The 15,833-nt window shown below is 42.1% G+C and overlaps 1 protein-coding gene across 8 annotated transcripts in view; it reads left to right on the forward strand.

The window, feature by feature from the left end:
• CHEK2 (checkpoint kinase 2) overlaps window positions 1-15,833 on the forward strand; it is a 77,195-nt gene extending 61,362 nt beyond the window's left edge. For 6 of the 8 annotated variants that reach the window (XM_069961291.1, XM_069961287.1, XM_069961284.1 and 3 more), the window contains exons 6-15: window positions 1,099-1,201; window positions 1,890-1,943; window positions 4,570-4,634; window positions 7,155-7,257; window positions 9,915-10,004; window positions 11,603-11,766; window positions 12,583-12,710; window positions 12,836-12,921; window positions 13,346-13,417; window positions 15,000-15,833. In XM_069961291.1, coding sequence (XP_069817392.1) covers window positions 1,099-1,201; window positions 1,890-1,943; window positions 4,570-4,634; window positions 7,155-7,257; window positions 9,915-10,004; window positions 11,603-11,766; window positions 12,583-12,710; window positions 12,836-12,921; window positions 13,346-13,417; window positions 15,000-15,107 — 973 coding nt within the window. In that variant the 3' untranslated portion in view covers window positions 15,108-15,833. The remainder of the gene's footprint in view (window positions 1-1,098; window positions 1,202-1,889; window positions 1,944-4,569; window positions 4,635-7,154; window positions 7,258-9,914; window positions 10,005-11,602; window positions 11,767-12,582; window positions 12,711-12,835; window positions 12,922-13,345; window positions 13,418-14,999) is intronic. The other 2 variants (XM_069961288.1, XM_069961286.1) reach the window with 1 other exon arrangement.

A 15,833-nucleotide genomic window follows, 5' to 3' on the forward strand; every position in this document is an offset into this window, starting at 1 on the left:
TTAATGGCAAATAATTACTGTTGTTTTAAAACACCGGCCGATATTTGCCATTAACTAGCGACCTTCCACTCAATTTCAACAGTGTTTCTTCTATGTTTTCATTCCACTCTTGGTTTTGGTTGCAAAAATACTGTGTGTGAACATAGCCTTAAAAATGATATGATAATGAGAAGAAAAATAAAGACCTCTATTTCATTTCCATCAGGGGATTTGAACCAGAGAATGAACTGCTGGCAGGTCTCTAGACAGGTGAGTTACCCCTAGACCACAGCTCCAACACATTTGAGCTCAGAGAATCAACTATATCTGAATGTTTATTTCAGACATGAGCTGCCTACAGAGGACTGATCTGCAATCAGAGACACTGGCTGACAGCTGAGTGAGCAGGAGGCTGAGCAGCATTGATTATTCATGAAGAAGAGGAAGGAGATAGGAGTAGCATGGTTTGCCAGATTGTGGCACAAACAACTGCTTATGCTGAGTTTACACGGAACGATAATTCGCCCATTAGAACAATTAACGATTTTGAAGCAACGATTTGGTTTTTATAACGATCAGCGTTTAGATGGGGAAAAATTCGAAGATTCGTAAGCAAAATCGTTACTGCGATAGTTTTTAAGCTCGCTTAAGCCCATCTTTTACATAGGGTGAATCTTTGAAAGACTGTTTACACGAAGCGATCTGCGAATTTTTAGCGAACGACGATTTGAGAACATGTTAAAAGATCAAAATGAACAATTTTTAGCTCATCGCTTCATCGTTTGCTGTGTTTACACGGAATGATTATCGCTCAAATGCGATCGTTATAGCGAAAATTCGAGCAATAATCGTTCCGTGTAAACGCAGCATTAGACTCTTTATTACAGTAGGAGATTGTGTACAGATAATTACCAACAGTCACCATGCTCACTAGGGGACTGTCAGCACCTTAGGTAGGGCCTGGGAGCTGAAAGATTCCCTTTAATGGTGCATTCACACCTACAGGATCTGCAGCTGATTTTCTGCAGCAGATTTCATTTAAATAACTGAACACAACATCAAATCTGCTGCAGATCCTGTAGGTGTGAACGCACCCTAACAAGTCTTCTGTTACTGCAGTGGAGCTTGTGGAGAAGTCAAATTGGCTTTTGAAAAATCAACATGCAAGAAGGTGGCCGTGAAAATCATGAGTAAAAGAAGGTTCTCATTAAGCTCCTCATTCGTAAGTAAGATTTTCTGCAGAAAGGTTATTGTGATTCTACTTATCGGTGGGATCACGTACTACTCGTATAAATATGTAGACTCTACAACTTCTCACCTTAATCACATTATAAAGATGTGTTTAACCCCTTCCCACTGTGTGACATGTATGTGTGTATATATATATATATATATATATATATATATATATATATATATATATATATATATATATATATATTATGTGTGTGTATGTATTTGATCTCTGTGCCACTCCACCTTGGGTGCCGGGGAAGCTGGATCCAGTCCTGGAAAACTGGGAGAAGTTTCCCAGGTCTGGATCCAGCTTTTCAAGGCACCCAGGGTGCAGCGGCACGGAGCTCAAATGCGGTCTGAGTATAAGCAGACTGCCAGGCAAACAAGGCACTTCACCTTGTTTGTAATGTAGCTTTGCTCATCTCTATTCAGGAGAATGGGGTTCCCCTGAAAATCGCTACTCTCTCTGTTTATGGGCACATGTGTACTTCCATACTCTAGCTCCCCAACATTTGTTGTTCATTTCCCAAAACTGTCATCTCCATTTTAACTATGTGACAGGAGTTATATAATACTCATAGCTATGATAGGGGTGCCTGCTTCATAAGGGAACTTTGAGTCAAACAGTCCTTGTAATTTAATCATCCAGAAACTTTTTTTTTTTTCTTTCACAGGACGAGTCTAGCTCAGTTGACACTGAAATCGAAATTCTAAAGAAAATCAACCATGTAAGTGAAGAACTTTATTTGTTTTCTTGTAATTTTGGTTTCCAGTTTTTATTTAACTTATTTTTGTGCACTATGGGGGAGATTTATCAAACATGGTGTAAAGTGAAGCTGGCCCAGTTGCCCCTACCAACCAATCAGATCCCACCTTTCATTCCTCGCAGACTCTTCTGAAAATGAAAGGTGGAATCTGATTGGTTGCTAGGGGCAACTGAGCCAGTTTCACTTTACGCCATGTTTGATAAATCTCCCCTAATGTCTCTAGATTTTTGTTGGACCCAGCAGTTATACCCCCCTTGATCATACTCCTATCCTGTTGATGGGACTTAAAGCGTAACTGTCATTTTTTTTTTTTATTGCAGAAATCAGTAGTATAAGCGATTTTAAGAAACTCTGTAATAGGTTTCATCAGCCAAAAAAGCCTCCTTCTGTCCTCAAGAAGCAATTTCCCAGCCTCCCCCCCCCTGACTTCTTATTGGTGCGTTCACACCTACAGGATCTGCAGCTGATTTTCTGCAGCAGATTTCATTTAAATAACTGAACACAGCATCAAATCTGCTGCAGATCTGCTGCAGATCCTGTAGGTGTGAACGCACCCTATCTGTGCATTATCAGGCAAACACGTCTTCCATTACAGAGAAGCCAGTGAAGACTGGTTCTGCTCTCTCCATTCAATCCTAATGGAGGGGGGAGGGGCCGAGGGAGATGAGGGAGCAGGGAGAGGTGACATGAAGGTCAGCTGTTTGTAGACTGTCTGGGCACCTAAAACACTGGATTCTGGAGTCAGAAAGGTCAGTGCTTATCTATGAACTTACTGAGAGAAGATTGCAGGGTGTTGTGCTTTGCAAGACTTCTCTGTGCTCACTCACTCCTAACAGCCCCTCCCCTCTCCATAGCCACATAATGGAGACAGAAATCCTGCTTCTTCTGCAGTGAGGGGGGAGGCTGGGAGATTGCTTTTTCAGTACAGAAGGAAACTCTTTTAGTACATAAAACCTATTACAGAGTTAAAATTGCTTGTACTGTTGATATTTAATGTTTTAAAAAAAATGACCCTGAAATGACAGTTACGCTTTAAATGTTCATAGTGGTAATTTAAATCCCCCTAAACCCCTTCTGGACCAGGCTAATTTTCGTTTTTGCGTTTTCGTTTTTTCCTCTTAAAAGGCCATAGCAGTTGCTTTTTTACACCTACAGACCCACATGAGCCCTTATTTTTTGTGTCACTAATTGTACTTTGCAATGAGGGGCTGAAATTTTGCGTAAAATATGCTGCGAAACCAGGAAAAAATTATATGCGTGGGGAAATTGGGGAAAAAAAACCCTTTTCTTTTGGGGGGGCTTCGTTTTCACGCCGTGTCCCCTATGGAAAAACTAACATGTTATATATGTTCCTCAAGTCGTTACGATTACGATATGTAACATGATAACTTTTATTTTATATAAGGGCGTGTAAAAAATTCAAACCATTGTTAACAAATATATGGTCCTTTAAAATCGCACCATTCCCAGGCTTATAGCGCTTTTATCCTTTGATCTATGGGGCTGTGTGAGGTGTCATTTTTTGCACCACGATGTTTACTTTCTATCTGTACCTTGACTGCGCATATGCGACTTTTTGATCGCTTTTTATTACAATTTTTCTGGATTTGGATCTGGATCTCCACACTAGACACCAGGGATGAGGCTGCAGTAAGTATTCAAATACAGCTGCATCTGAAGACTTAATTAGCGGGTACGGCGATCGGACCGTGCCCGCTAATAGGGTGCGGCATGTAGCCCGGGACCACGGCGGTTCAGAGCGGGATCGCCGCGCGGCCCCCCTCTCTGAACTCCCCCACCCGCATGAGGGCGTACAGTTACGTCCTCGTGCGGGAAGGAGTTAAAAGTGCACTTTTCACCATTTACACAATAAGTCAATGAAAAAACTTTTATAAATTAAAGCTATAATTCTACATAAAAAAAATTACCCCCAGCTGAAATGTCGAAACGGTTATTGACTTTTTCCGTTACAATTATGCAGAATTGTCAAAGCATACAGACTGTAAAAGGTGCAAGGATAACTTTGTAAATACAATACTAAACCAATACAATGTACTGGATGAAATGTTCCTTGTTGTTCATCATAAACATTTTTTCTTTCAAATCAACTGGTGCCAGATAAAATCTCCGGTCTTCCAGTACTTATCAGCTGCTGTATGTCCTGCAGGAAGTGGTGTATTCTTTCCAGTCCGAGGGTATGTTCCCACTAAACGCGCAGAAATTTCAAGAACTGACATGTCAATTCTTTGGGTGGGAGGCAGATTGAGTTTGAGAATGAGACAGGCAGAACTTCAAATTTCCACACGTGTTCTGTAGTGGGAACATACCTTGACACAGTGCTCTTTGCTACCACCTCTGTCCATGTCAGGATCTCTCCAGAGCACCAGAAAATCCCCATGGAAAACCTCTCCTGCTCTCCAGACTGGAAAGAATACACCACTTCCTGCAGGACATACAGCAGCTGATAAGTACTGGAAGACTTGAGATTTTTTTTGATAGAAGTAAATTACAAATCACCGGCACTCTCTGGCACCAGTTGATGTAAACTGCTAAACTCCCCTTTTAATTATTTATTTTGTTTGAGCAGCCGTGCCTAATTAAGATTGAAGATTTTATTGACACCAATGATTACTTCTACATCGTGCTGGAACTGTGAGTATACAAAATATTAATACTCATTTCAAATAAAGAAAGCCTTGCTCTGTAATATGAGCCTTGTTTTACATTAAGGTTATGTTAACACACCGTCAAAATGACGGCCATTTTTATTGGACGGCCGTCATTTAAAAATAACTGCCCTTATTTTAAAATAACTTGCATTATTTTCCGTTCAATGATGGCCGTCTAATAAAGACTGTGATCATTTTGAGTGTGTGCAAATAGCCTAAATAGGCTGTTTGCCAATACAAATAGGATCAAGCTGGCTGATATGTATGTATGCTGATTTCTGTGGAAAAACCATGGTCTGTCAGTTTCAAACATCCCTGCACTCTAGGACGTAAGAGGGAGATGAAGAATCGTACACAAAAGTGACATATCGCTACTTTTGTGCACAGATACTGTACATCGTAACACTCCCATGAGCATCAGTGGGAGCTTCATGGCTGCCCGTGCTTCAGAGAGAGCCACAGAGCCATGCTGCACACAGGCATGGATTATACCCCTGTGCACATTGTAATCGCTGTCAGTCATTCAAGCCTGCTGCTCTACTTAGGCTAAGTACAGAAAAGCTGCTCTGATTTCTCCTTCTTAATGAATTCAGCAAGTAAACTCTGAAGTCTGGAGAAATCTCTAAGCTGATGAGATAACTGTGACTATTCCATGGGCCGACTGTGTGGAGCAAACGAGCGCCATCAGCGCTCCTTTGCTCCTCGTTCCCGCTTGCTGCCACCACTATTACACATGGCGGCAGTGAGTGGGTGAATGCGGGAGGGGCCGCGGGGAGCTGCGGCGGGGCTGCCTGTGTGATCACTAGATTAGCCTATAGAGGATAGTGGCGGTCTGCTGCACGGGGTGACTGCAGCAGATCGCTGCTATCACAGTCTTTGTTTTTCAACATGTTTAAAAGACAAATGACGCAATCGTTGCCTTCTATTCCATGGGATGATTGGCCGATAATCATTCCGTGGAATAGGGCCTTTAGATGGAGACCACCCTCAAACTACACTGGACCATTTGAGTAAAAAGACGCAGCCCCATAATTACAGTTTCACTACAAACAGGTAATCTAGAAGGGTGTGATCAATTGTTCAGGTTTTTAGATGCTCTTTGATTTTATTTATGTCTTCATTTTATGATCCGTTCCTAAAATGGGGAAAGAGAACACACAGGCAAGAGGCAGCACCCTGTGTAATAACACTGATGTAGGTATAGTTAAAGGGAACCAATCACGCTGAAAATGCGGCTAATGATAAGGAAACGTGCTGGTACATCACCCAGCACGCTTCCCAAGCATTCCCCTCTACCCTCCGTGCCCTCCTTGATTACACCATAATCTTACTTTTATAAAGTCCTAAGCTGTATGGTAATTAGGTGTAAGTAGTCACGTTTGGCGTATGTAGTCCTGGTCCTTTGCGGTTGCTAGCGCTGTAATCACGTCCTAAGGGTCGTGAATGAAAGAGCTGCGCTCTGCTGACCTCACCCAGGGCCTGCGTTCCACCTCTTTAGCACGCCTTGCATGCGCAGTATGCCAGCGTCTTCTCCCGCCGTACTGCGCATGCGTGGTGTGCTAAAGATGTCTGTGCGCTGCTGACATGGAACGCAGGCTCGGGTGACGTGACGGGTATGTTTGGGAAGCATGCTGGGTGATGTACCAGCACGTTTCCTTATCATTAGGGACGTTTTCGGCTTGATTGGTTCCCTTTTAATGGTGAAAGAAGTAGTAACCCACCCCTTTGCCCCTTGGGCTTTGTGAATATCCCCCACTGCGGAGTACTGGAGATGGATGCAGGAGGATTACTGTTCCTCTTTCAGGGCTGCAGGCTGGATGGGGTAATGTAAATGGACTACTCTCTAGGTAGGGGCCCTTGTGGAGATAACATGATAGAAAAAAAACAAGTAACCCCTCCCCCCCCCCCCCCCCCAGGATCAGCGCTGCCCATAGCCACTAAGCAATCTCAGAAATAGAAAGGGTTTATTTTAAAAAATACAAATATGCGTTTCAGGGATACTTTTTATTTCACTTGATTGCTTAGTCTCTATGGGCAGTGCTGATCCCGTGGGTTATATGTTCTTTCTATAATTTTATCATGATCCTTTCCTGGCTTTGGTTTTAAAAAACCTCAATGTGGGAACACACCCGGTAACATGGGTTACAAATAGAGATGAGCGAACCGGGTTCGGGTTTGAGTCTATGTGAACCCGAACGTTCGGCATTTAATTAGCTTGGACTGCTGAACTTGGATAAAGCTCTAAGGTTGTCTGGAAAACATGGATACAGCCAATGACTATATCCATGATTTCCACATAGCCTTAGGGCTTTATCCAGCTTCAGCAGCCACCGCTAATCAAATGCCGAAAGTTTGGGTTCGGATCAACTCGAGCACGCTCCAGGTTCGCTCATCTCTAGTTACAAAGTGTCCCAGTGTTTTTCCAAGCAGATACCACATTGCTGTCTGATTCTATTAGACCTAATAGAGTAGACCTGTAACCCAGTTACCCATTGTCTTCTAGGATGGAAGGAGGTGAACTATATGAATGGGTAGCAAAACACAACACAGCACCTAAAGAGTCAACCGTAAAACTGTATTTTTATCAGATGCTGCTTGCAGTTCAGGTAAATTACAATCCTGTATATATCACTGCAGATTCTAGCATTGTCAGCTTTGTGTGACAAACAAGGTACATACAAATGGTTAGCACACAATAATTATCTTCACTTTTCAGCCTAGCAAGTGTATGGTCCCTTGTGCCAAGGCCCCAAGATTTTACCATAAAAACTGCTTGCAGCCTTTGTCCACCCCATGCAAGCATAGTATCATATAATGTGGCAGCAGAAACATGAGAACATACCCTTAAGGCCCTATTACACAGAGTGATAATCTGCCCAATTGGGCCAATTATGCAGATTTCCGCTCCGTGTAATAGACAATCATCCAATGAAAGGATCATTGGCTAATTGTCTTTCAACATGTTGAAATATCATTGGCCGCCGGGTACACCTCACTACGTTTAGTACCGACGTGCGACTGACAGCTGATGGATGTGTAAAAAATAAACTTTATACATACTTGTCCACAGTCTCCGATGGTGTTCTAGCTTCTGCCTGCTCCATGAGATGAAGTGACAGGCTGCTCAGCCAATCCACTGGCTGCAGCACTGCTCCTTCTTGGCCAGCGATAGGCTAAGCTGCCTGTCAATGCAAAGACCGGCTCAAAAGTTCCAGTGGCGGCTGTGGGGAGCGGGCAGAAGCGAGAAGAACATGTCCCTGTGAATAAGGGAAAATTCATTTTCCTGGGCAAGAATCTTACAATCTTCCATATAAACATGTCCTAGTTTTCCAACAACAGGCAGCTGTTTACACGGAGACTGAATATAACAAAAAGATTGAAATCTGTTGGAAAAGGGTTCTTGGTTCCAATAAATTATCATATAATATATATATATATATCTATATCTCTTGCTTAAAAGAACGGTTCATTTATAAATCCTGAATAAAACAATAGTATTACCAGAAGTCTGATTTAGTAAGGTAACGTCTAAGCATTATATACACAACCGTAAATCACATGTCGCAGCTCCTTAAACCAGACTATTCTATTGTCTGCTGTGCCATCTTAGTCCTTTCCCGTAATAGGTGTATATTGGTGATTTGTATAACTTTTGGGGGGGCAATACAATACTTAAATGAAAAATTTAGCCACACTTCTCCTTTAACTTCTTAAAGTGGACATATCGGCAGGAAAAAAACAGGTGTATATAACATGCTCATAGATAGGCAATTTTTTTTTTTTTTTTTTCCTTCCTTAATCTCCTTAGAATTTCCCAGTGCCGAGATATAAGCCTTTCTGTTAATATGTAATTGAGGCTCAAGTGTCCAGAAGGTGTTTCCTAGCAGTGCAAGAGCCCAGGCGAGTACAGCACATGTCTGCTTTATCTAGTGGCTGTCAGTCAAATGGGGTAGGTGGATTGAACGAGATACATAATTTGTGAATAAGGGCCCTATTATATCTTTAATAAGAGATTGTCACTCTGTGTAATAAAGACAACAATCGGCTAATGAAACGACCATCGGCTGATTGTTGTAGTTTATTCCAGCCTAAAAATCATCGGCCACCGGGTGCGCATCACTACGTGTAATAGTCAGCCGACCGCTGATGACAGTGGAAAAAAAAAAAAAATCTTATACTACCTCTCCACACTCCAAGGTCTCCTTCTGGCTTCTGCCCGCAGCTGCCACTGGAACTTCTCAGCCAGTCTCTGAAGTGACAGGCCGTCTTGCCCATTAATTGGCTGAGCGGCCTGTCACATCAAGAGACCAGCTCAGAAGTTCCAGTGGCAGCAACGGGCAGAAGCCAGAAGGACACCGGGGAGCGCAGAGAGATAATGTAAAAGGTTTATTATTTTATACTAGGGCAAGGATTGCACAGACATCGCAATGTCCATATAGTCCATGCTGCATGATTATCGAACAGTGTAATAGGCTCAGTAAGCGAGCGCAGATCTAGCAGATCGACGCTTGTTTGCGTTAGTCATTGGGCCATCTAATTCAGCTCTAAAAAGGCATAGGCTGGACTTGTCTGGGCTTTTATTGTGCTATTGAATGGCCTCTGGGTTTTTGAGCCTCAATTACCTAACATAATTGCCTACATTTAAATTTCGTAAATAATGTGGTGGTTAGGCTTGGTTCACACTATGTTTTTGCAATCCGTTTTTTGCAAAAAACGGATAAAAAATGGATGCAACTGTGTGCGTTTTTCTGTTGACTTCCATTATAAAAAAAAAAAAAAAAAAAACTGATCAAAACTGTTCCTTTTTTTTTTTTTTATATACACAAAAATGAGGTTGACCATGTTTTTGTGTATGCTAAAAAAAACTGATCCTTTTATTTTTTGGGAAGTCAATGGAAAAACATGAAAATGGATGCACACGGTTGCATCCGTTTTATTCATCTGTTTTTCATCTGTTTTTTGCAAAAAAAAGGAAGAAAAAAAACGGATTGCAAAAACTTAGTGTGAACCCAGCCTTATTGACCACACGGGACCAAATCAGAGCTATTGCTGAACCCTGTTGTTACAGCAGAATGTCAGCTTTTACAGTCCCACCCGCTGACCATAATATGCGGGTGCAGCTCCTGTGCCATCACCTTGTTGTGTGTTCCTAGGTTGTATTTTGTAAACTGACAGTAATTATTACAAAAGGTCTAGTCTGTTACGTTTTCACTTTACTGTACATTTCTTTGTATTAGAGTGTTAAACATAATATACCTTTTAGTATCTACATGATAATGGGATCATACATCGCGATCTGAAACTGGAAAATGTGCTGCTGTCGTCAGCTACCGAAGACGAATGCTGTATAAAGGTAATTGTTTCTCTTACATCCCTAGGCTGGGTTCACACTACGTATATTTCAGTCAGTATTGTGGTCCTCATATTGCAACCAAAACCAGGAGTGGATTGAAAACACAGAAAGGATCTGTTCACACAATGTTGAAATTGAGTGGATGGCCGTCATTTAATGGCAAATATTTGCTGTCATTTTAAAACAACGGCTGTTATATTGAAATAATGGCCGTTATTTACTGTTATATGGCGGCCATCCACTCAATTTCAACATTGTGTGAACAGAGCCTTTCTGTGTTTTTAATCCACTCCTGGTTTTGGTTGCAATATGAGGACCACAATACTGACTGAAATATACGTAATGTGAATAGTACAGGCGATTTTAAGAAACTCTGTAATTGTGTTTATTAGCTGCAAAATGCATTTTTATCATGAAAAAGCAGTTTGAAGCTCTCCCCCCTGTCTTCATGGTTTACTATGGAAAGGGGAGTGGTGGAGGGACATAAGGCACCAAAACAGGACAACAAAGAGTTAACGTACAGCTACATTACCGGGCTATCTCCTTATAAGTCAGCACTGACCTCTCTGGCCTTTGAATACTGACTTTCACACAGGTCCCGCTGTGTAATCCTTAGTTCTCTGCTGGCGACTAATCTCCCTTCTCCCTCTCCCCTCTCCATAGGTTACACAGGACCCAACTGATGTGAAAGAGTCGAGATTTCCTGATAATGAGCAGTGAAGGGGAGAGAGGAGGGGGTGGGGCTGGGAAAAGTCTTTTTGAATGCAGATAATGGCATATTTGCCTAATAAATCCAATTACAAAGTTTCTTAAAATCGCCTGGACAATTTTTTTTTTTTTTTTTTTGCTGAAATCAAAAGTGACACTCTAAGGTCCATTTTAACTATCATTTTTAAACAATTCGGACATGCCAGAAATCTTCATCGGTGGGGGATGCAGGAGCAGATTGCTACAATGAGCAGGCAGAACCACTCGAATGTTCTGTGTTTCCATTGGGCGCTGCTTCCAGAAAATATACACTTTTTAGAAAGCCTGAGACTGTACATGGCACGCTCGGCCTACTGCTTATTAATCTTTGTCATTTTTGGATGAATTGCATCCACACCTCTGCTGATCAAAATTTCTGTACATCACCGACACATATATCAAAGGTTTTTTTGAAAGTATTAAAAACCCTTTTACAAACAATAATATACAACCTGCACCAGAAATGTAAACATTTTTAGTATGGCCCCTATTTGTTTCAGTGTCACCCAGAAGATGCTACTGTAAGTGTATTACAAGCTTATTTTACCGATGATTCAGGACCCCATTATACAGATGGCAGCCATAGTTGTGAGTTTCATCCACACCACAGATGTGCGGCATCCATATATGATCATACTCATGTGCGGTAGTATATATATTGTGACTCACGCCAGCTATTAGCACTGGTCAAGGCTCATGAGTCCCAACAGGGTTGGTAAATGAGCATTTCACCAGAGCAGGACAGTGTCAGGCATACTGTAACACCACCCACGTTCTTGTAAGTCAGTAATAGAATATGCTAAAGAGTAAACCAGAAAGTGTAACTTCAATCGCTGTCATTGATTTTACAGATCACAGACTTTGGCCAGTCTAAAATAGTTGGCGAGACCTCATTAATGAGAACTTTGTGTGGGACCCCGACTTACCTGGCGCCTGAGGTGCTGAGCACAGCCGGCACAGGTGGATATAGTAAAGCGGTGGACTACTGGAGCTTAGGAGTCATTCTTTTCGTTTGGTAACTATAAAATGCGAGAGATGTCTATGTGTAACTGCGTGATGTCACTAATGTAAACTATGCTATATACAGAGAGTAATAGCTTATACTGCAAAACATCCTTTATCCACATAGCAGGATTAGTTTGAACAAGCTTCTTGTGTTTTTCGATTCAAAATAAAAATATGTACCTAAAGAATATTGAAGTGACACTGTCACACCCTTTTTGCATTCTGACCTCTCTTCATAGATGTAAAGGGTAAATTTAGGAGTTTTCATACCTTATTTTACATCATACATCATGTTGCTTGTTCAAGTAAAAAGTGATCTTTTATCATCTGCAGATTGTGCGAAGAGGGCGGGGCTTCACAGCAACTGCGCCACTTAGCCCTGCCCGCCGAAGGCCCCACCCCTATGTTACATCATTGGCACATAGGCCCCGCCCCCTAGTCGACCATTAGAACAGACTGGCCTTAAGGTCTAGGTCCCACCCCCTCTAGGTCGGCCCATGGTATGGCATGGACATTAAGGGGCGGGGCCTATGGGCGATGATGTAATGGAGGGGGATAGGCCTACGGTGGAGCTGTGGGCAGGGCTAAATGATGCGGTTGTTGTGAAGCCCCGCCCACTTAGAACAATATGAGTGGTGTAACTTGTGTATTGATGCAAAACTGTGTGCCACACGTGTCTCAGTACATGTGAATGCGGAAAATTATCAAGTCCTGACCTCTTAGGACTGGACTTGAGATGCACCGATCCACTGGACATGCCTAGGGAATCCTAATATTTTCTGGTATAGGATAACATTTCATCTATAAACAACTTTCCTTGATACAGTTTGTTTTTCAGCCTCAGTAAGTACCCACCTTTCTCAGAAAGCACCTGTAATAGGCCTCTAAAAGAACAAATTACCACAGGGCTTTATACCTTTATCCCAGCTGCTTGGAGTCATGTATCACAGCCAGGTATGGACTTACATCATCATACTGGACTGTAGGTTTTAATTTCTGATAATTAAAGAAGAAACATTTTACTGTGTAACTTCTGTAAATTTGGAAGAATAACTATGAATAAATCTGTATGTTCCAAGCACAAGATCTTGTTAAGAAGTTGCTGGTTGTCGATCCAAATAACAGGCTCACAATAAAGCAAGCCCTGGAGCATCCCTGGCTGCAGGTATTGATCTGGCCTCTATGGAGCGTCATCTATCTTTATCCACCTGCATTGTGTGAATAAGATTTTATATTTAGTACCTACCGTTTAATGCAGTACATAGGGAATTGGTAAAAACACACGTCCAAACTGACTGTCCATTGAAGAAGGCATCTGCCGAAACACAGACACGTTGTACTTTTTACATGTGTTTTTGAATTTAAAGCTTCAAGTGCTTCCACAATGTTTTCTCATTACATTTATATTGGACATCCTGTCCATGTGCACGACCACTGACATAAGGACCACTGTCATCCATGTGTGCAGTGAAAAAGCATTACATATGTCTTGCTTAGTATAATATGTGAATATACATTTTCGTTGTCTTGCTCAGAAATGTACTATACATGTCTTTGTAATCTTTGGTCGCCATTTCTATTTCTCTTAGGATGATGACATGAGAAGACTTGCTGACAAGTTAATGTATGATGTTGCTCATCCAATGCCACCTCCGTCACAGGTACTAAGGCCTTCTGTTTTACTGCATCTGGCACTTGATTTTTTGGAATACTGAAAAGCATTTCAATCCACGATATGTTCCCACATCTTTTTTAGTGACGGTCAGTAAAGCGAATGTACCATCAGTATATGCACTTTGAGCACTGCACATAGATAGAACAGCGCGGGGAAGCCGGTGCCGCAGTCCTTTTTTTGAACTGCGGCCCGATTACCGCATACAGCACCATTCGTTTCCTGGGCATCGGCCAGAGGTGAAGCACTGTAAGCCGGCCTGCCTGTCCCCAGTGGGAGGAAACCACCACCCCTATGATGCGGCTCCATTGATTCTATCCATGTGCACAACTTAAAGCGAATGTACTGATGATACATTCGCTTTAACCACCATTATGAAATAATGGCCCACAAGACATTGTGGGAACATAGCCTAAAAGAGGTTATCTCAATACAGCGACCTCTTTCTATATTAAATCCAACCCAGCGAGCAGCTGATCACAAGGGTCTGGCTTCATAAACTTCCAGTAATAAGATGTTATCGTTAGGGTAAGCTACCTGGTAAGCGGTTTTGTCATGGTTCTCCTCTTCAACATCCATATGCTCTAGAACCATGGGACCTTAGCATTGTGATCATAATATAGATGGTATTAGGCAGCTGGGTAAACCCTGTCTTAAAGGCAGTGTACACTTCAGGAGCAAATACCCATAAGGATAAATCAGTTCAGGGATGAAGCTATGCTTGTACTGCTACATCCAGGATCAACAAACCTCACATACAGACCCACAGAAGAATAGTGGGAAGGTAGATGCAGATTCTGTAGAGGGTCTGTAAGTATTGAATATTGCAGTTAAGATAACATCATTCTACTTTGCAGATGATCTGTATAGTCATGTGACTGCTGCATCCAAACAGGCGCTCAGCAGTCACATCCAGTACTACTGCCATTGCCGGGCTTGCTTGCTTATTTTTAACATTAAAGGAGAAGTCCGGCAAACATTTTTAGTAAAGTATTGTATTTCCCCCCCCCCCAATCACCAATATACACTTATTACGGGAAATGCTTATAAAGTGCACTTACTACTGCATCAAGACTTCACTTCCTGGATAAAATGGTGATGTCACTTCCTGGATAAAATGGGAATGTCATGACCTGACTCCCAGAGCTGTGCGGGCTGTGGCTGCTGGAGAGGATGATGGCAGAGGGATGCTCAGTGTCCCTCCAGTGCCCTATGTCCCTCAGTGTCCCCCTGCCGTCATCCTCTCCAGCAGCCACAGCCCGCACAGCTCTGGGAGTCGGGTCGTGACATCGCCGTGTTATCCAGGAAGTGACATCACCATGTTATCCAGGAAGTGACAACACCATGTTATCCAGGAAGTGAAGCCTTGATGCAGTAGTAAGTGCAGGGAAAAAAGCACTTTATAAGCATTTCCCATAATAAGTGTATATTGGTGATTTGTATAACTTTTGGGGGGGCAATACAATACTTTAATACAATTTTTTTTCACTGGACTTCTCCTTAATATAGCAGTTGTAAGCCAGTGTAAACTATATGCTTGGACTTTAATAAAGGTTTTCTTTGGTTTTAAGCATCAGCATTTCAGTCGGAAACGGATGCATGAAGGGGACGGAGAGGCCAGTACTTCTACAAGTTTCGAGAACTTAACAATCCAGTATGAAAAGAGGGCAAAAAAATGATGTGATCCTGTAACTATTTGCATCCTTATGTAATATTTGTATTTTTTTGTACAGTAATCAAACTCCACTTTTTTAACGTTCGCCATTCTCTGTAACTACTGACGCCAGATAAGAGATCATAGCCTTATGTAGCATTGCTATGATTTTTTTTTCATATGGAATTAAAAAAAATGTTTTTGAATTTCTAAAAGAGATTGTAATATATGAAGAAATTGTACTTTGTATACTTGTCTGTTCTGCAACAGAAAAGTTGTGATTGGGAACACGCTTGTCTAATATGTTGTAGATAAAGTTTTGCAACTTTCTAATAACGTGTTTTTACTTCATTGCAGTTTTTTAAGATGTCATCAGTACATTCGCTTTAAGCTTTGCACATGAATAGAACGGCACCGATGCGTAGAAGCTGGTGCCGTGGTCCCTTTTTTGAACCGTGGCCCAGTTCCAGCGCACAGCGTCGGTCTATTACCAAGCACTGGAGGAACCCCCCAACCCCCCCCAATGACGCGGTTCCATTGGAATCAATTAAGCCGCATCATAGAGGGGCGGCGGTTTCCTCCCACTGCTTCAGCCCCGGCCAGTGCTTGGCAATAGACCGGCGCAGTGCGCAGGAACCGGGCTGTGGTTCAAAAAGAGGACTGCTCTTTATGTGCAAATGTGTGAATGTACTGATGTTACATTTGCTTTAAAGGAGAAGTCTGGACATTTAAAAAGTCGGGCGGGGGGAAT

The sequence above is a fragment of the Dendropsophus ebraccatus genome, chromosome 3 (assembly GCF_027789765.1).
Source record: "Dendropsophus ebraccatus isolate aDenEbr1 chromosome 3, aDenEbr1.pat, whole genome shotgun sequence".
Classification (NCBI taxonomy): Eukaryota; Metazoa; Chordata; class Amphibia; order Anura; family Hylidae; genus Dendropsophus; species Dendropsophus ebraccatus.